The sequence below is a fragment of the Aricia agestis genome, chromosome 16, assembly GCF_905147365.1.
Source record: "Aricia agestis chromosome 16, ilAriAges1.1, whole genome shotgun sequence".
In the NCBI taxonomy this organism is placed as follows: Eukaryota; Metazoa; Arthropoda; class Insecta; order Lepidoptera; family Lycaenidae; genus Aricia; species Aricia agestis.
In genome coordinates, this window is record NC_056421.1 from 7,935,785 (window position 1) to 7,958,154 (window position 22,370).

The 22,370-nt window shown below is 34.1% G+C and overlaps 1 protein-coding gene across 2 annotated transcripts in view; it reads right to left on the reverse strand.

Annotated features, from left to right (window-relative positions):
• LOC121734596 (semaphorin-2A-like) overlaps window positions 1–22,370 on the reverse strand; it is a 394,143-nt gene that overhangs the window by 132,616 nt on the left and 239,157 nt on the right. Inside the window, exons 1-2 of one of the 2 annotated variants that reach the window (XM_042125177.1) lie at window positions 11,952–12,139; window positions 4,558–4,785 (exon numbers count right to left, since the gene is read on the reverse strand). The exons of the other annotated variant lie outside the window; for it this stretch is intronic. Coding sequence (XP_041981111.1) covers window positions 4,558–4,744 — 187 coding nt within the window. The 5' untranslated portion in view covers window positions 4,745–4,785; window positions 11,952–12,139. Of the gene's footprint in view, window positions 1–4,557; window positions 4,786–11,951; window positions 12,140–22,370 lie in introns of those variants that run through there. 2 annotated transcript variants of the gene reach the window in all.

Sequence of the window (22,370 nt, forward strand, 5' to 3'; positions counted from 1 at the left end):
TGTTGTCGCCTGTGATCAAAGAGGTCATACTTAACAATTCGTTATACGTTAAGCTAATAACTGCCTAGAATACATACCATAACTTTCTAATCAATATTTTTTCAGTCGCTGTGGTCGTCACACTCTTACAGTAGCCGTGCTCCCGATGTTAACATTTTCGGCGAGTCTGGCTTGTCATAATACACTCGTGCATGCAGTGATTTGCAAAACCCATTGAAGCGTGAGCTGCCCGAGATAAAATGGTCCGATCAGTTGCAAATACCTCAGCGCTCGAGTTCCAAAAGCGGTTTGACGAAGGTAAGCTTCCTATGTCCTTAACCCTTTGTCTCGCGGGACACAATGGACAGTACCAAGATACGATATGGGACGCCCTTCTTGCGAATACGTGACCAAACGAACAAAATGCTTTGTGGTAGGAATGTCTAAAATAAGTTATGTCATCTCCCCCGGGAGAGCAATAATTACAGCGAATTGCTGGGAATACGTGCGTTATTGATATCGAAATGAGCTAGGAAAAATGTACACGGCCCACTTGTAAGGATCTGAAGTAATGTTAACCCTAAGTTGAACGACAACAACGTTGACATTATATGATGAGGTTAATTATAACCCAATTTTGCTGAAGTTAGGCCGAAAAGATTTTTAATGTAGGCTTACTTTATAAAAAAAAGTTATAGCACCAAAACAAGCTCATAATACTAATCGTACAATTCAGAACTTTTTCTATTATTTCTATCGCCATTGTTAAAATATTTTATCTTCATCTAGGACATTCTATAGAAAAGTCTCGAACAATATGTAGTTTAGAGTTCAAGTGTGGTCAGCGGTCAAAAGAAGTTGTGCTTCAAGTTTTGACTACGCCGGACGCCGCGCCGGTTCCTTTATTTATAAACGTTTTTTTCCTTCCACTTTTACTCGGCTGAGTGCGTTCTTTCTTTCAAATCTTTGTGCACTTTTTGTTGAGTCTCCTGTATGGACATTCGCTTCTGATTTTGTGCTCTAAGATTTTAAACTGGATTCGTTTAATTTGTAGTACGGGAATTAGTACTACCATTATATATTGTTCAATATTTTCACCCGTTTCTAAATTATATAATAGTTACAAATGTTAACATAAACGAAACAAAGTCTCGATCTCGGTACAGCAAATATAGATAGAGAAGTTCGTAAATAAAATGTAGTAAGTAACTCGGTGTGTAAGTAGCTCGGTTGTATGTAGCTTAACATAGTTGTTTGATAAAACTATCTCGACTCCACCTAGTTTGTAAAACTCATAACACGACAGGAAAACTCATTATAAAAATCTTCACATTATTAGTCGAGATATCTCGTCTCTATGGTTCAAAGAATCTAAAGTTTCAACGTTTCAACGCAAGCGAATGTCGTTAGAGCAGTAATTAGCTGTATAGCACCGGTTCCCTCTAGTTGAATTTATAAAAAGCCTCGCGTGAAATGAGCACAGTAATAAAATCCCGACCGACTCGTAAGTGCTTTTAAAAATGGAATTTCGTAAGAAATTCTTTAAAATGAACCTATTAGAGTGCATGCGACGTGCAGCTGGCGCCAAAAATATGGGCATAATATGATGCCCTAATCTCTTCAGGGTGGGTCAGGCACTACAATAACGGACTTAAGGGGGCGACTAACCCTAAAATGTCGATTTTATAATTCATTTTTATACTTGAAAATAAGCCCCGAATTGTTTCATTTTCTTATATTAGATACTACATTATATTTCCGAGAATTCGATCTGAGCAAAAACACGATATCTTAAAATTTTCTCGATAGAAAAAAATCACAAAGATGCATCTAATTTTTACGAATTTTCCATTTACTGCCATAACCGTGCATTGAACTAAGTTAATATTTTAACACATTGTGTAAAATTCTATCATTGAGAGATCGACCTAGCGGATTTTTAAAATGTTGTATATTTATCGAGTTATTGAGAAAAAACTAATTTGGCGATGAATCCGCGTCGTTCTTTTTCACCTGGCATAATATGAAAGACGGGCGTGAGTGTGAAGAAAGAAGGACGATGTTTGATTTTTGGGGTTAGTCGCCCTCTTAATACGCCCGATAATCGGTTTTGCTATTCCGTGGCCCGGTGATTGACACTTTCGATGACAACTGACGATTCGAATCGCACGAACCTTTTCTATTATATTTCGAGTGGGGAAAATATTTTTAATGCGGCAAAGCAGAAAACGTGTTTATTTGGAGTTTGTACACCGCAATATGTTTTCGAGGGTAATTCAGTGTAATTGGAACGAACCATCCCCCGCTATTATAGGCCCCATGAATACAAAATGATTTCCACTATATATCATCGCTCACGCTGGCGGTATACATAAAATTGTTATTATGCACTCACGACTATGTTTAATTTTAATATTATAGTTGAAAGTGCTGTAATAATTAATAGTATTATGATTTATGTTAAGTCTCCAAATTAATACGAAAATATTTACGTTTCAGTGCAACATCTCATTATATCAATCTTATTAAACACGAGCTTTTGCCCGCAGCTTCGCTCGCGTTAAGAAGTATTATTATATACAAATCCTTTCTTAGCGGATGCCTTCGTCATAACATCTACCTGCAGCCCGATCCGTCCAGTGGTTTGGGCTGTGCGTTGATAGATCACCATGTCAGTCAGTCACCATTGAGTTTTATATATATAGATAAAATTAACGAAATATTGAACTGTTTCATAATATTTACCCTAGCTTTTAATATATATTTTTTTTAAGAATTAAAATAAAAGTTCAGCTGCTGTTCAGTGGTATTACCATTTAGTAAGGCATAAAGCCCAATTCAACCATATCCACAAAGCAACCTTAACGAATATTAATGGGCTTGCACATAATTAATTCGTAAGAAACTGGTGACCCAAAACTAACCGTAGATGGACTTGTAGTAATGACGCAAGTTTCCACATTATTTAAGCCCTCCCAACTGTTTATGCGGTCGGTTAATGGACGTATATGCATAAATTATTGGATGAGATCGTAAGCAAGCAATTTTTGGTCAGATTAACTGAATCTGACACATCTGAGAATCAGTCCGATTTACCTGCAGATGTAGATTATAAAGACTTTTTGACAGCTCCCAAAATTTTTAAATTTGATATTCTGTAATTTACGATTACGTAGCTCTTACTTTATTTGCTATATTTTAATTGCAATTACATTATTTTCGAATGTTTTTATTAACATTGTCTTCTAACAATTAAAATAAACCTAATGCTTTTAGAAGACTATCGACCCTAAAACTCTCTAAATATCAGAAGAAAACTTTGTGCCTAATCGCTTACTAGGCGTGCAAAAATGCGTAAGCCTATCGCATACTTTATCCCCAAAGAAAACTTTCACTTTGTAGGGAAAGTTGAACCCTATTAAAAAGCCTTTGAAGATATTTGAATATATTGAGGGACGCGGTTAGATCATTAGTGATTCTATACTTAATGTACGTACATTCTTGCCGTCATTTTGAAGGGTAAGTTTAGGGCTCTAATACGAATAACATCTGCCAACAAAGTGTAAGGATAGCCGAACTTTGTTGGAGTTTTTAATTATATTTGTTTCTGTATTTTAAAACGAAAACATTAAAAAAACAACTATAACATTGCTGAACATGATATTTTGTTAATAATCTTACTAAATTGTAGAACACAAAGTATGAAAACTGATGTAAAATTGTCGAACATACATATTTTATTCAAATTTATTCGTTTCTCGTTCGTCTAGTTCTCATCAACAAATTCATTAGTGACAACTAGACAGTTTCAGTTAGCAACATAAAATATAAACACAAATATTACTACAAAGAATTAAGAATATTTTCATCCAAAATGTGTAGGAAATGTTTTCCAGTTAATTTAAAACAAGATTTATCTAAGCGCAGTCTGCTCCGAAATCTGCTCTATGAATGCAACATTAACTACAACTGTATTAAAATCTCCCGACATCATCAGGGAGGGCAATGAAACAAAAGAATTGTTTTGTCCCGCTTTGTCTATTCCAAAAATATATATCCATCTCGCTCTATGTACCCTTGAAAAGAAGTACGTATGTGTGTGTGCTTAGGAAACATACGCACACGTGGACAGCGTGTGGATATTTTCTGCATCATCATGAACGTGATTCATAAGATTCGGAGAAAAAAATATTTAAAATATTCAAGATTTGAAATCTTTATGCTCTATAAGCTTAAGCACTTTAGAGTTTAGAGATTGTAGGTTTTTTTGATGTCCTAGGTGATATAATCATTAAAAATTACGTAAAATTATACAAAGAATACTGTTGTTATTTTAGTGCAAGTAACATTATAAATTGAGACATTGTTACCTACATTTTAAATACTTTCTTGAATCCCGAAACAGTACCATAGAGTTATAACTTATTTCTACAAACCATTGGGAACGTTTCAAATACTTTCTTGAATCCCGAAACAGCACCATAGAGTACACCACAGCACCACAGACCACAACATTTTTTTCTTACTCTGTAAGGCAATGACGTTCCAATTCATCCAACTAAAAACCTTAAAACTCACCTCTTTTATGCCGCATGTGGTACTTGTTTTTCGTGACCGGTCCATTGCAGCACGGCTGCTCGTAATAGAAGTTGTACGAGCTATCGACTTCGGAAGCCTTTTGTACGAGCTGCGAGTTCACCTGCCACTCCAAACCGACCAGGACCACGAGACAACGGAACACTGCCACTGACATAGTCCGAAACATTGTTCCAACGTCACACTACACTAAAGTCTAATACATTGTCCCTGGAAGAAGAAAGAGATGATGAATTTGGGACTTTAGAAGCAATAAAAAATTAATTGTATCAACCAACTCCGGCGTGTTTTTAAATATTTTTTTTTTTTAATTTGGTTTGTCAACAATTGATTACACGTAATACATTTAAGAAATACAATTTTAGGTTACAGTGAAAACGCATATCAATTTCTTAAAGACAAACACCGCATTCACAATATCATAAAATCAACTAAAAATGGATAGGTTATTGTTAATTAATATTTCAAGAACATTAAGCTCGCTTAAAATTGTAGGCCTAAATAAGTTAGGGCGTGAACCTAGCGGCGGGAAAGCACTAACCCTGGATACGTAACTTTATGCTTTTAGGGATGTAAAATAACAACTTTATACTACATGCACATTTTTACTTAAATACTTATTTATTCTTAAAATTCGATGTTTACATCAACCAGAATAAACAGTAAGTGAATGTATAAAACACTAAGAAGTTTAAAAATCAATGAGATGTTAATAATAATTATAACCTAGCTATTTGGCCGAGCTTCGACCGCTATTCGATAAAACACGAATAAAATGATATTTTCTAAAAATGATTCCTAGCTAGATCGATTTATCGTCCCCGAAACCCCCTATATATGCTCATGAAAATCATTGTAGCCGATTCCGAGATTCCAATTATATATACAAGAATTGCTCGTTTAAGATATAAGATAAAGTTTTAATAATTGTTTTTTAATTTATAAGATTTTAATAAGCATTTAAGGCAAACGATAAATTAAACATTAGCTTTTTACCCTCAATGGCCAAAGCCATTACAACGGCATATCAGCAAAAAGTGCATGCAATAACGGAGACAATTCGGTTGCGTTAACATTAAAAAGTTATGTTGTGGGGGCTAACGGCCATTACGATGGCTGATGGCATTAACGCACCTCGTGTAATGGAAACCACCGAGCAACCCTTACGCAACCGAACACTAAATGAGTTACGTTCCAACGTCCGATCATTGTTATCCGTGCCCAATTACTGTTAATATTTTTTTATATAAACTTAGGCGGCAAACGAGCAAACGGGTCACCTGATGGATGAAGCAATTTCCGTCATACATGGACACTCACAACATCCGCAACACTAGAAGAGTTCCAGAGTGCCTTCTAAGAGTTTAAGCTCTTTTCTTGAAGTTTAATACATACTAAAAAATTCAGGTACCTATTTCAATAAGGTGCTCAAATTGAAACATTAAACATAAAACGTTACATTTCCAAAGCTCATTATCGTACTCATCAAGGCATCATAAATCAAAAATCATTTAGCACAACTTAATTTGAAAGAGATGCTTATCGTGGATGGCTAAATAAATGTCTTCTGGTAAATTTAACCCGTCTCTGGCCCTTCGTCATGTGACCGATATCTTCTGAATGCGGTCAGGGCGGCCGCTGAAAGAGTCCAAGATGAATTAAATAGATAAGCCTCAAAAAAGGGATGAAAGGGTCGACTAGTTATCTATACACGCTTTTAGGTGCAAAGTAATAAACATAATCCGGGATAATAATTTGGTTAATGATGATTATTATGTAAAACATGTTACACTATCATCATCGGTTACATATTAATTCAATACAAGGTTGAATAGTATTGTAATATTTACAACTAGATGACGCCCGCAACTCCGTTGCGCCAAAACTCGTTTATCGCACTGGAACCGAACATTTTTCCGAGACAAAAAGTATCCTATGTCCTTTCCCGGGACTCAAAGTATCTCCATGCCAAATTTCAGCAAAATCAGTTCAGTGGTTTGGGCGTGAAGAGGTAACAGACAGACAGGCGGACAGACAGACAGACACACTTTCGCATTTATAATATTAGTATGGATAATATCAGTTAGTAGCTTTCTAGTAGGTACTTGTTGCTTTGAAATAAAAGATAATCAGATTTCCCGTAAGGTTTTCTTTTTGGTATTATTATGATAATTATAATTCTACATAATTGTGGAAATAATGTGATATAACGTTACTCAGAATAATGTCATTTCAATATTGAATAAATCCTGGAATCAAATACAATAAAATCCGAACGCGGAAGATTTCTCCAAATAATATATCAATCGGTTTTTTAAACTAGCAATACTATTGTTATTTTAATGATGGGTTATTGTGGTTTCATACAGCAAGGGCCATTAATTGGAAAAATGATAAATGACGGTGGTTTATCATTTCAATATATTCTTTTGACACATGGCGCTTGAAACTTAAATTTAAACTAACTCCCCTCTTATTTATGTTGCTATTGTGGAGCCAAACTATTTAATAGAGATAGATCGTAGTTCAACAGATAATTTTAGCAACATTTTAATGCTTATTTCATATTTTCGAAACTGGTTTTATTCCTCAAATTAATAAAAAAATATTATGCTATGGAATGAAATTTAAATTTATAATAAACTTCGTGTCACTTTAAAACCTTTCCTGGACTTCTACGAATATTTTGAGACTAAAATTAGCCCAATACGTTCAGCCGTTTTCGAGTTTTAGCGCGACTAACACATTTGAAAATCCATTCTCATATATAAGATAATATAGATTTCTACTAACGAAAATGAAAATGTAATCTTCGAAACGCATCAATTGAAAATCAGAATTAATTTAGTTTTAATTTGTTGTTTTTATTATCTTCGCTTAAATATAAAACAAATGTTAGGCTTTTATCAACTAATTAGTTAAAGTTAAAGATGTAAATAACGAGGAAATTGATGGAAGATACGATGACGATAATGACGAACGTACAAAAACTCCAGCATCAATTAAAAGCGTATTCAATCGTATCGTTTCATATCACGAGCACAATGTTCTCGGAAACGGCCGTCACAAAAAACACACGACGCTGTCCAGTCATTTCTACTGATGGAACCGGTTCTGGATGTCTTCATTATACATTCCCTACAGGGCGAGCCATATTCGTATGGTAATACGTTAAATGCCGATTATTTTTTTGGTCATCTCGTAATAGCCTACAAATTGAGATGGCTACTAGTCGAAAGTGTTTTGTCATATCTTTTCATAGATTAATGCTTCACGACTTACCGAGAAGATATTATATTAATTACTGGTGTCCTTTTATTTTATTCTTCAAAATTACTTTTAGTACCTAATTTATTCAATTATGTTGCTTCTTCGATCTTTATATATATAATATATTTTATGATATTTTTAGCTTTAAGAAATGTTATCTTATTACGCAATTTTAGTTTCGACGCTTTCCTGTATCAAGTTATTCTCAACAAAGAATCCATCAGATCAATGCACTTCAGTTCTGTTCAATCAACTCAGTTGAACAGATTTCGACACCATATCTGTCAATCTCATTTAGCTTCACCGTTACCCAGGCTTTGCTCATTATGGGAGAGCCTTAAGAAATTTCATCTGAGACCCCATTGAAACAGCCCTCCGATTGTGCGAAGGTGTTCCTAATGAATGGTAGGTGAAAAGGGTATGAGTATAATAAAATTTCGCGATAAAAACCACCGAGGCCGTAACACAATACTCCGTGTTTCCTCCACACCGCGTATCCATATCAGGCCATTAAAACGAATAAAAATATCTGCCGACACATCTTGGGTTAGTAAATTATACTCGTGTTGTAATTAACGACCTTTTTCAATTAATTAATATACATGCCATTCTCGGCTCAAAGTTATATTTACTGAATTTCAGGAATGACTTTTGTGGGTTATATATTTTGTTACGTGTCAAATACTTAGTATTAGATTTGATTGGTTTTCTTTTGTAAAGCCTTAAATGCATAAGGTTTAGTTTTCGCTGAGTCTAGAATATAGATCCCACTTGATTCGAGTCAGACAAATTGAAAATTTCAACTCTTTTCTATTAGGAAATAGCTAAAAGGTACAAAGTTATTGGATGCCCAATAAAGATACGGTTTGAGAGAGGATGTTCGCTTTGAATTATTAATACAATTCTGTAACGGCAGAATTGTAAGCTGCTTAAAGAGTGCTGAATAAATATCATGCTACTGATAGTGTGCTTAAATAAAATAACAGACGCAAAATTCATCTCACATGTTATGTTTTCATTAACACTATTAAATCAGTTCCAAATAAAAACACTACGCCTTTAAGTTACATGAATTAATGACTTTTGTAAAAAGGATGTAGTATTTTATTAAAAATCACTTTTTTAGAAGTAGCTAAATCAAGCGAGATTGTTTATCTCTGTAATGACTTAAAACATTGTTTAATTTTTCTACTTAACGTTTTATTACTACACTTAAAGTAATGCCGTCTAATAGTGTCGTAAAAATAGTATGTGTTTTAACGAAGACGTTTTAAAGCTTTATTGGGGCGTCCTCTTGAATTTATTCTCCGTTAATTTCAGCTTACGCTGTAGAGTCGGTGTCAGAGTAAGTTTATGATATTAATTCAATAACGTTACATGAGCGCCAAGAACAATTAGTTTCTGGAGTACAAAATCAATTAAATCTTACTAACGACGCTATTCAGACTTCGGCTGTCGACCGCAACCGCAGCACAAAGGACTCAACAAATAGGGAATCATAATATTAATTATTTAATTATCGTAACATCTTAGCATATTGGAGCTCCTACGACAAAGATTCAATGAATTTACTGATTAATACCCCAGGGGTTGTAGAATTGAGAATCCAATCGTTCCTCGATATTGTATTTTCCTCACATATTATATAATTTTGTATGTTTGTATACAATACTAATTATAACTATTATGTTTGCACAGTTTTTGTTTATTAACAATTTAGGTTGACTTCAGATGTGAATTAAGTGTTGATTCAAACAAAAACGTTTTTCTTCATCATCCAAAACTTTTTAACATTTGTCAACAACATACAAAAAAGGTTTATTCCGACAAGTTTATATCTAACATAGGTATTAGGTAGTTTCGGTCCCTAACAAAATGTTTAATAGAAAAATATTTTTGCAATAAATGCTACATTGAATAGTTCCCTGCCACTGGATTCAGCCCACGTACAGAATACACGTAAACGTCTGCCTCCCGCATTATTGATACAAATAGAGATATCAATTGTTTCGGACAAGCACACACGACGTGGCGATGAAAATAATTCGGACTGGCCATTAGAGAGCCCTGGGGTGCCTTTGTTACAATTTTTATCGTAAATGCGAGTTTATAAATCTGCTTCCGAGTTCTATTACATTTATGTCATTATTTTTTCATTTGTTACGTTATTGATGAAAAAGTTTAGTATAATTTTGTTACTATAATGGCGGTGAGTTTGATAATAATAGTTTCAATGAAACAAAAAATTACTGTTTCCTCATATGTATTATAAATACGAAAGTGTGTCTGTCTGTTACCTCTTCACGCGCAAACCAATGGTCCAATTCTGCTGAAATTTAGTACATGACAAATATATAATAACATTTGATATTTTTTATTCCAGAAAATATAACATAGTATACTTTTTATTTCCTAAAAAATGTACAAATTTTGGCGCAACGGATTTGCGGGCGTCATCTATTAATATATATTTTCTAGTTACCTATCTGATTTAACTTATCACACCTATGTCTACACTCAAAAGCTCTGACGACTAAATGAAATGTAAACGTTTGAACAGTTACTAAGCATCTTATTCAGTGAGGTTGAAATATATCAGTTGGGGTGTTATGCACCATTAATCATCGTACATTTGATCGGTTAATTATGAGAAAAAAAAATATTTACTCCGCATTTTCAAATTCGTGTGACTCAAAATCAACAAACAAAACATCGTCACGGGTCGTTGCAATTGCCTCAAATGTGATATGAAAGTACTAATCATTATTTTCATTGCGGTCATCATCATCTATACGTTCATCATAATCATCATTTTAAGTTTTTGATGACTTCTTAATTTCATTATCACTATCATCATCAGTATCTTAAATACTTTTATCATCATCATCATTTTTGCAAAATACGTAAATGCTTAATATGGTTGAGCAATTATAATGTCCTTGCTGTTAGAGCATACAATATGCGCAACTTGTAAACCATTTTTTAACAGTAACATAGTTAGAACTAATTTAGTACAATTCCAATAATGTTATTTACGATTTGTTACGCTCAATATTCATTGTACCTGTGTCTACTGCAATGTTACCTGCTCTATGTTTTTTACTGAGCTCCAGACAATCTTAAGCGGCATCGAATTTTGAATACCGGAAATACCAATTAACATGAATAAAATTTTCTTAGAACCAACTATCAGTCTACTTTTTATTTCGTACCTTTTGTTAGCATTTCGTACCTGACAGAAATAACAATGATACAATTATTTAGGGATTTTTAAATTTCAACGTTTTGAATGCTATTGTGCAGTTTGCTATTATTTAACACTGTACTAATATGTACAATTTTACATTACATGATAGTTTAGTATATGTACTTAAATCTTAATAAATAACAATAAAAGAGATATTAAATTGTTAGTTCAGAGTTGCATTATTATCATAAAATCAAACGATTCATATCAATTTTTAATATTTAATATGATTTAATGAATTGTTTTAATATTACCAAAATCATCGAATCCGGCTTCCCCATATTCACTAATATCTCCTAAGTAAATAATTTTTAATGCTCTTCTGTTGATATTTCCCATCTATTTGCGTCTAAGGTTATCGAACTCTACGTCTCGTTTTGAGATAGAGTTTTGGGCAGTTGTGTCATCATAAAAGTTATTCTGATGTTTTATTTTGCTTACATATTTGATTACACTGTTGATTAACATAAATAATTTCTTGTATCAACGAGCCTTCTTATATCGTACGAGCATAAGTAAGTAAAACTAAATTCATAAATACACTACGAAAATAATTTAGGATTACTTTTACTATATTTTGAAGGGGTATCATAATAATGAGTTATTTCAATGAAGACATGAAATCTTGAATCAAATAAGTATAGCAGTGACTTTGTGATAAATATTGTTAATCATTGTTAAACATCTAAACTTATTTTATTCACATTTAATTTGTAGAGCTGCAGCCTAAGTGTCTGTTGTAAGATAATTTTTGGTTACAATAGCGTTATACACTTATACCGAAGGTGTGTTATTTTCGCCGGAGTTTTGGTTGATACAATCATAACAGTCTCGGCTCGGGAATGCTGAGCCGACCGACCTCTTAGTGCGTTGAACCAAACACGTTGCAGATTCACATAAAAATAAACATCACTCAAAATTGTTTGTCAAGTCACTTTATTTACAACAGAATATCACTTCAATACTACGACGAAGTATTATACAATGTTGGAAATTAGTATCGTATAGTTCCGAATAAGTTCAGCGAGGACAGACGAACGTCCGTCGAGCGTGCCGGCCGGCCGAGAACTAGCCTGAGCTTTCATTCCATACAAAACTTTTAAGTCATGGAGACGGCAAAGCTATGTCGCGCCTCTACGACTCACGCACACACCATAACCCGTACACAACACGCGTAGAGCTTCCAAGTTCACTAAATAAACGAACACCAACACACACGTAAGCGTACACTGTCTACCCCCTGCTCATGGGACTAGAGCGGGACGGCAATATCAACAATGCATTTGAGCCGCCGCGAGCGAAAGAGAAAACGTTACAAAACAGATGTATATCATTTCACGCAGGTAAGTATTGAAAATGTTGGCGTGTGGGAGCGAGACCGCACGTAATTTAGCTTAAGTGATGCCGGTCGAGAGCGAAAGGGACGGGAACTGTCCAAGTCACCCACTATACATTCCTTCCTGATACCGGTGCGCCGTCGTACCTTTCGATCGTTCAAGTGGCAGATGAAGCTTTTAGGGCTATCACCTGTTTGATATTGACAAACAAGGTTATCTAAATATAACGTAAACAAATACAAATGATGTAACATTATTTAAGTTATAACTATTAATTTCTTGTGATATAAAATAATTACATAATTATTTTAAATCACAAGAAATTAACAGTAATGTAATAATTGATATCAATTATTGCCTATTTTAATTTTAATAATAATCAATTTTAATAGCTATTCAAATGCAAACACAATAATTGTATCAGTCAAGTAATTTTGTTGATAAAAAAGTGAAATGTAATATTTTTGGGCCTCTTATCCTGATACCAAACAGTTAATAATTTTGGTCAATTTATATAAAATAATTAGATTTTTAGTTTATAGTAAGTATTAGTATAATGAATGAAAATACTTTTTGAAATTTATCGACATAATATTCAATAAAGAAGGTTTTTTTTTATTATTTTGTACATTTAATTACAGTAAAATAAAAGAGGAAAGGGAATTAAAATACTTGAAAGCAGAAAGTGTAATTTAGATTAATCAGGGAGATAAGAAATAGATTAAGATTAAGATATGCAAAAATATAGAGACAGCCCTACGTCAAGATGTCACAAAGTAGCAGGTAGTGCAAGGTCTAACATGTTGCAAATTTTGGCCGCGGCTTTTTACATTAGCCTCAAGACGCCGGGGCTAGAGTGCCTCGCATGCTATGAATATGTCTGCTCTAGTTAGAGTCTCCTTTTCAAATGCTAATTTTCCCTTTTCTAAGACACTTTTAAAATTATCTATGGACTCACCATACACTTTGCCTTGAAATGTTGTATCTTTAAATATTGCGTTTTCTTTGTACATAATATTTATTTTATTGTTACTCGACTTCGATGCAATGGAAGGGTAATGATGTTGTTAGTCAAAGTAAAATAACTGGTCCGATTGTAACAAATGAGAAATCAATAGGTTGGCAACGATGTCGCTGTAAACATAATAATATATTGTATAATCATATTATACAATAAGTATAATCATATTCCTTTCAAAATTTACTTTTATACGAATTCGTGTAAAGTAAAGTTTTTATTTTTAGTTGTTGTGTTTTTCTACGGCAAAAACTAAGGGTAAATATTCTGATTAATGATTCGGTTCATAGTTCCTGTCAGGTGCTTATTCCCTGCAAAGTGGGAGCTCAAATAGAATTATTATAGACAGTGCACCTTGTTGACATTTTATTTCACTTAGCCTGATAGACGTCCCGCTGCCAATGATAAACTATCTTTTGCTATTTGACTAGGCTTCCTGATGTCTATGCAATGGATATTTCCTGAAATATCCTCACTTTAAGCTTCTGCTGAAATAGGATTTATTCGGAAAGCTAGTCTACGAATAGGTAAAGTCAATGTAGTTATTATTACTTATTGTCAGGCAGATTTAACTAAGGCTTAGACTTCCAAGTCTTAATAATAATGATTTTATAAAAAGAAGAGACTAGAACCAAAAATATAAATACAATATAATATTATGTAAATACATATTTAAAATATTCAGCTAAGGGTCTGTTTCACCATTTTCTGATAAAGGCTATATACAACTTTTTTGACAAATTATCATACTTCATCTGTCAATTTAAGTGGTAGATAGCCTATTCGGCACTTATCAAGAAGTGGTGAAACAGGCCCTAACTGTTGTTATTAAGTTGTTTCGTTATTAAGTAAATGTTTTCATTAAATGGGATCAAAGAACAGCACGTGTACGGTGTAAGATAGTTAAGTTACTAATGAAGTGAGATGATGGGATGTGACAATAATAGACAAGATCAAGTTTAAGATTGACTCGGTACGACAAAAAAGGATAAAAATACCCAAAAACTAGCATGCATAAAAACTATAGGTGCCAGAGCGGCTTGGGGAAAACACTTCTGCGAAATCCGAGCCGGCCGGTGGTCTGACGCTAACGCAGCCGGACAACGTATCACAACACGTTGTTTCTCCGTAACATACCCACAAATTAGTATAACTTTACACCTCCTTATATCTTTTTCATACGAGAAGTGACGGCTTAATATTGGGATTCACGGGAATTTCGGATATCGGGGGCGACGGAGCGATAAAAACACAAAAATACACATGAAATATGACGTGTTTCTGACAGTTTGATACGGGTAAAGTGTCCGTACACTTCATTAGACCCGAACTCTCTACACAATGAAGTTTTAAAACTCCTAACTCTAACGAATATCATATTTCGAGGTGTCTGGATAGCTAGAATTAGAAATATAAAAAGTCTCTTCAAAAACTTTGTTCGCAATGACTATGTCACTTTACTACATCACTCACTCGTCTCCTATAAATGGTTTGTCAAAATACTTTCGCCCTTGTGATTCATACATTGCTTTGTATATTTAAACAAAGGCGGTAATATTTTTAATACGTCAGATCAAGTTCTATAACCTACACTGGTGCAATTGGACCTATGTATCGCAAAAATTAAGATAATAATATTGTAGTGATGGTGACGTTGGGAATTAAAATCGAAAACAGAAAGATTTTTTTTTTCATTTAAAATATACAGCACTAGCTGTCCCGGCAAATGTTGTTCTGCCATAAAATGATTTTCTCTGTTTTCCTGCATTTCTCTTGAAGCTCTTTCTGATTTTTTTTTCTATAGACCTTACGGAGCTTGAGAACTTTCCAACGAATATAAAACCGTGGAAATCGGTTCGTGCGTTCTGGAGTTATAGCGTCAGAGAGGAAAACCCGACTTATTTTTATATATTAGACTAGCTGTTACCCGCGACTTCGTCCGCGTCAACAAAATGTAAAATACATCTAAGGTAAAAATAAAAAAGTAAAAATATGTCCTCCTCCTTTTTGGAAGTCGGTTAAAAAGTAGCGTAAGTTACTCTTTATTGCATCAGCTATCTGCCAATAAAAGTCCCGTCAATATCGGTCCAGCCATTTCGGAGATTAGCCGGAACAAACAGACAGACATACAGACGGACAAAAAATCTAAAAATTGTTATTTTGGTGTAAGTACCGGCTAAATATTCATATGCATGTAGTAAAAAACGGTTATTTTAATATTACAAACAGACACTCCAATTTTATTTATATGTATAGATAATTTCGCTCTTCAAGAATTTTATCTTGTCAGCATAAAACAAATTCACTTGGAGGCTGTAAATTTTTTACCGGTTAATAAAGCTACAGTGGTAAAAATGTTTAGATAACTCGTAAGCCCGAGGAAATTGACTGAATAGAGCACAGGTATAATGACAGCATTGTGGCATTCAGTAGTAAGTCGCTATTATGTTCTAAGGAGTACAATACACGGCTTTGCTGTCAGGGATACAATAAGCAGCTGTTCTGCAGACTAAGATGTATGGCATAGCTGTCCAATGTCTATTACACTTTTTACATCGACGCCGAGGAAAGGTAAAGATTTTGTCAGGACAAAAAGTATGTGTAATGATTTTTTGCAGAATGTATATTTGACTGTAGCGCCTAAACTGATACGATTTTTATATCCTGTATTAGTTAAGACTAAGTAACCTACCGCACCAAAGAGGGTTACTGTTCTTTTAACTTTTCATTAAGGGGCGACTAACCCTAAATTGTAGATTATATAATTAATTTTTGTACTTGAAAACAAGCCCCGAATTGTTTCATTTTCTAAACATAGATACTACATTATATTTTCGAGGATATGAGCTAGCGAAAACACGATATCTTAAAATTTTCTCGATAGAAAAAAATCACAAAGATGCATCTAATTTTCATGAATTTTTCATATATTGCCATAACCATGCATTACTAAGTTAATATTTAACACATTGTATAAAATTCTATCATTGAGAATCTGACCTAGCGGATTTTTAAAATGTTGTATATTTATCGAGTTATTGAGAAAAAAACAATTTGGCGATGAATCCGCGTCGTCCTTTTTCACCTGTTATATGAAAGACGAGCGTGAGTGCGAAGAGAGGAGGACGATGTTTGATTTTTTGGGGGTGTGAATGGCCTTATTAGATTTCTCGTCTAATGTGCCTGAGAACTTAGAACTTGTATCATGTACGATAGGTGACTCAGGTTATAACTTAAACAAAAATAAACCCCCAAAGTACAGAGGCAAAAATATTGGTAAATCTGTATCAGGTTTTAAATTATTTTGCGGTAATGAGATGTTTCGGTATGATAAGGTCCATTGTGAGGCTTAATTTATGTACAGGTATTGATTTTATTTTTGCATAATACCAGCATATTGTTTTCACGACGAGAACTACAATTTTATGTTTCGGTAAAGTTATCTTTTTTTCACGATTAAATGATTAATTCACATTTTTTTTATTTTTTAATTATTGCCTCTTATGTACCAACGGTGAATTTTTCCAAAATCTAAATATTATGTCAACTATCAATTTGGTTTTAATTTTTTTTGTTAGAATTCAATTATGAACGTCACCGACACTACGAGTATAATTGCATTTTGAAAATCCCATTCAATTAGCAAGCAAATTGATTATTTAAGTTATTCAGAGCGAACAAACTTCGAAATAGAAATTTCGAGCGCGTCGCATTTTATAGCTATAGTAAAACGTCCATGAATTTAGACTGGAGAAAATCGAGCAAAATATAAGTCAGTGGTCCCGGACGGCGTCGGATAGTACTATCGCATTATTCACGTACTTCTATGAATTTTTATGCGCCGCCGCGAGCGATCGGCCGGCTTCAATGCGGTCGCACTGCGCCTGCCACGAAGGCCAGAATATAATAGCAGCGATGACAAAAGTGGTCGAGCTAACCATTGATTTAGATTTCACGCCAGAACAAAAAGACAAAAACTTTTGTATAGTCTGGCTGTCACGTCAACGTTTGCTGTGGAATTTTGGCGGGTACGGCGATGGCATAATACTTAATGCCGCTCGCTGAATTTCGACTCGCTAATTGGAGGCATTGTGTAGAGTTTTAGTTTTGTTTACTCCTAATAGGTTCTTAGCGTTTCCCAATTATGGAGTTGGATTTTCTTTTGATTGAGTCGCATGGGTATTCTTATCTAGTTACCAACATTATTGCCCCACAAGAAGTGATTAATTTCTACGGTATAACAAGAAGCGACAAATTGATGATTAACTGTTATTTTTTCGGAAAATTTGCCAGTCTTTCGCAATTCTACTGTGATGACCATAGCAGAAATTCCTGCCGGTCTAATCCTGCAAAATCAAGGAATATGGGACTTAAACGAGAAATCTTTTGAGTATCGAACTTGAAGTAGCTTTTCTCGTGGCTTATAAACGTCCGGCGTGTCGGACGGACGGAGTCGGACGGAGCCGGACGCTAACTCGACGTCCGCTTGGCGGGGGCGCGGCGGTGGGACGTGCAGAAATTATTGCACCGTGAAACCGTTCCGTTCGTTTCGATATTAATGTAAACAATGTGGGACGGGTACTTTGTATTTGCATTTTATTAAGTGTAGATCTGATCGGAACAATTGTCGAATTTTGTAATTTTGATTGTTTCATAAGGCTCACATTCTTGGTTCCCACTTCCCAAGCAAGCCTTAAAAAATTAAATAAAAATTGGCCAAATGAATGTGCCAGTGTATTTAATTATTGCATGGTTCTATGACCTATCGTTAGCAAAATACTTATCTTAATACTAAGGAAAAGTTACTTCCGTACATCTAGCTAGCTTTGATTTTGGTTCCTTTTGCACACATGAAAATATAATAATGACAACGAAATACCTACTTAAATAGGTTCTCAGAGCCTATGACGTATCAAAAGTTACGTACTTACATGCGTTCTGTAAGCAGATTGTGAAACAAGCTTTTCGTTTGTGTAATCTAAGAATATATAAAAATAAGTCGGGTTTTCTGATGCTATAACTCCAGAACGCATGCACCGATTTTAACGGTTTTGCATTCGTTAGAAAGGTCTCGGGCTCCGTGAGGTCTATATAAAAAAATCAGAAAAAACTTCAAGAAAAAAAGCAGAAAAACAGGGAAAATCATTTTATGGCAAAACAACACTTGCCGGGCCGCTAGTGTTTATTTTTGTGATCATTCAATCAATATTAATTAAATTTTTCACGTCAAACTAATAGGTTTACATCCTCCATCATTGGGGTGGAATTTAACCAAGTGTAACAAAGCCATGCTTAAAATCACAGGTGGGGTTCTTAAAGCTTAAAACATACTTTGTTGTATCATGTATACCAAAATCTGTGTACAAAATCATGCAAATATATATTAATATTAAGTGTTTTTTACGAGCACAAGTCGCAAAAAACATCTAGTTAAGTCGTTTTACAATTTACCCTTAGCCAATATGATATCGATAATTGTAATATCGAATTTTGATAATTAAAATATAATATATACAATTTAAAATAAAGCATCGCAAATTACACACTTAAATTAATGTACATTAATTAATATTTGACATAAGGCATCCCCTAACGTACTATTGTAAATTTTTATTTCGACATTGAAATAAACAAAGGCCTATCGACCAAGGAACCGTTGGATGATAATAAATTGATAAGAAACAAAGTTAACATAGAGGATACAAAAAGTTATAGTCATTATATCAGTGTTACGGAACCCGAAGGTGTAATCAATCAGGGCGATATTATTGTGATTGTTGGCCCACCGCCCTTCGCTGGGCCGACCGTTAGTTTGATTAGCCCTACCGATTGTGGGATTGATTTCTCAAACTGTTCGCTCACTTTCCGATCGCGACGGGTATCCTTCTGGAATATAAACTGTAGTATTTGTCCTAACAAAACTCGTGAAGCACAAAAAGAGGGTAAGTGACGCGAAGTTGAATAAAGAGGACGCGAGGCCCGAGGTTGGCGCTGAATGACGCCTGTTTATTTGACTCGAAGGAGACTATTTCTACGTTTTCCCTGAAATGTACTTTGAAGAGGAGCCGTACCATGAATCTTTGAACGTGTAATCTTCGATCATGTATTTAAATTGAATGATAACACCGAATTTGTAAGCGAATTTCCTTTTTTATTTTCCTTTCATTGACATCTCTTTCGATGCTGCGTTATAGCTCCAGTAACATCGTCATCGAGAGTGGAGAAGTTTTGTAAAATTATCATTGTATTAACATGACTTAAGCTGCCCAGGTTATATTATTGTTTTTGTTATAGAACTTTAAATGTAAATTGTTGCCATTGGCAGTTTTTAAAAGTATTTTTCACAATTCCACAGTAAAATGCAGGTTGTATTATGCTACGAAAATGAGAAAGATGCAGAAGTGAATGCAATAAAATTAAAATCACATAAATTACAGCTGATTAAAAAATAAGGGCGAATTATGTAAAATTTATGTTTTTTCATCAGTGTCTGCTGCGCGGGGCATAAAGTTGATTGGAACTCATAAATTCTCGAGTATAATTTGGTTAGCTATTTTAGGATGCTGTAGTCAGCAGGGATAGCTTGGCAACTTTCGCCTTTACTTGTACATAATATTTTATACTGTAAGTAATAAAAGCGTTTTTCCGAATTGGATTGCCTAAAAATTCAAGCGGTCAACGCGTATCAAATAGATCCAAATAAAAACTGGCAAACAAAATTCCAAACAAATCAATCCTATTTGGACCTAACAAAGTAAACCCTTCCTACACAAAGGAATTCGGCGTTAAACGTTTGACCCTTCAAAACGGAACGTAAGCGCCCTCTGAATTAGTTTTCACCGCGTGAGCCGACTTCATAATTATTTTTCTTTTCGATGCCTACCCGTAATCGAACCCGACATCAAACTGTTGCAAAAGGACAAAACAAAATGTATAAAGGAAATTGCTTCTACGAAATCTACTCCTATCTTCGGCAATAAACGTTGCTCGGGCCGGGCGTCTAATAGCAATGAAATCACGAAACCAAAACTCTAGTTCGAGTTCCGCCCGACGTGGCTCGGCTTGAGACATCAATCAGAGGATACAATTGTGTTTCTCCTGTACAGTCGATCACGTGTTGGGCTAAAGATGTTTTTATTAAGAAATACGGAAAAATGTATTAAACTTTATTATGTAACCTGTTTACCACTATCCACAACTTTTTTTGACAGATTCTCCATACTCTATCTGTCAAGTTAAGTGGTGGATAGCCTATTCAGCACTTATCAGGAAGTGGTGAAATGACCCTAAATATTGCATACGCTATCTGTGCTGAAGAAAAAAGTTATAACTGTTTATTAACTTAAAATTTTAGTTCTTGTGACTATATTTGTAAATTATTATAATATTATTATTACTCATTTTTTATAACAATGTTTATAATTATATAAATTAATGATGATTAATGATTATTATTAATAGGAAATCAAGCGGATTGTAACAATACCAACAATAACACCTAAAATCGAAGAATAAAAAAGTGTCGTTTCTTTTTCTCTGCATTTATTTTCAAGCTTACTCCGAAGGCTTAAATTTCAACTCGCAAAGTAGTTAATAGCATTAAACTGCAATCGAGAGGAATCGGCGAAGTTTCTTCTAATCCTTCCACGCGCCCTGATTAGATACTTTGCTAATTATAAACTTTAAACATAATCAAGTTTTAAACGCCAGTAAAAGAGGGTTTGTAAATATTTAAAAAGGGAAACATTTTTAGGAGTTTTATATTATTGTTGGAAACATGAAATCCACGGACTTTCCTCTGTTTCGGAACAGTTTATTGCTATTAAAACAATATTCATTAAATGCAAGTGCTATAAAAACTTTCATATTTTCCCCATTATTATTCATATCGAAAATGACCAAGTTTTTCGGATAATCCTCGTTTTAGTACCGAGGATTATTAGGAATTACAATGTTATTTCAAGGCAGTGCTTAAAATAAAACCGGAGTGAAAGTATTTAAAGCAGTGACAAGTATGAAGAAAAGTAATGTTTATTTTTAATGAGGTTTCAGCACAGACTATAATGATAATTTAATAGTTGTACTGATTACTGTTTATTATATTATTTTGACAGAATAAAATTACGATTTAACTATTGTAAAACTACTCACTGCATTACTAATAGAATATGTTATTCCTGGGCGCTTATACCCATGATAATATCTTTATGATATCAAAATAAACTCATAAACCAAAACCTACCTACAAACTTTAAGTATTACAAATTAATCTATATATATAAAACTCAAAGGTGACTGACTGATTGACATAGTGATCTATCAACGCACAGCCCAAACCACTGGACGGATCGGGCTGAAATTTGGCATGCGGGTAGATGTTATGACGTAGGCATCCGCTAAGAAAGGATGTTAATAAATTCCAACCCCAAGGGGTTCAAATAGGGGATGAAAGTTTGTATATAATAATACTTCTTAACGCGAGCGAAACCGCGGGCAAAAGCTCGTATTGTATAAACTTCTAAGTAATACAAAATGAATTCTTTTCTTTTAAGAATTTATTAAGAATTATATCTTATAATTTGCCTGTCAGACACAAGGCGCCTCAAAGGTCCTAACTCGTTATAAAATATAAAACTAAGCTTTGTTAATACTGCCCCAAGCTGTAGTATCTGAGGTAGTTTGTACTAATTTTAAATGTTCTATGACTTTGTTAATTAAATTGTTAAAAGTTTTTAAGGGGGGATACAAAAGTTACATTGCATTTAACTTTCTTTCGAGTAGGTACTTAGTCGCCGGATAGACGGTCAATTAATTTTCATCAATCTGATCCATCAATCCGGTAAAGATTGACGAAAATTTGATCGTCTAACCCACGGATCAATGGATTGACCATATTTTTAATATGAACTTTTTATAACCATCA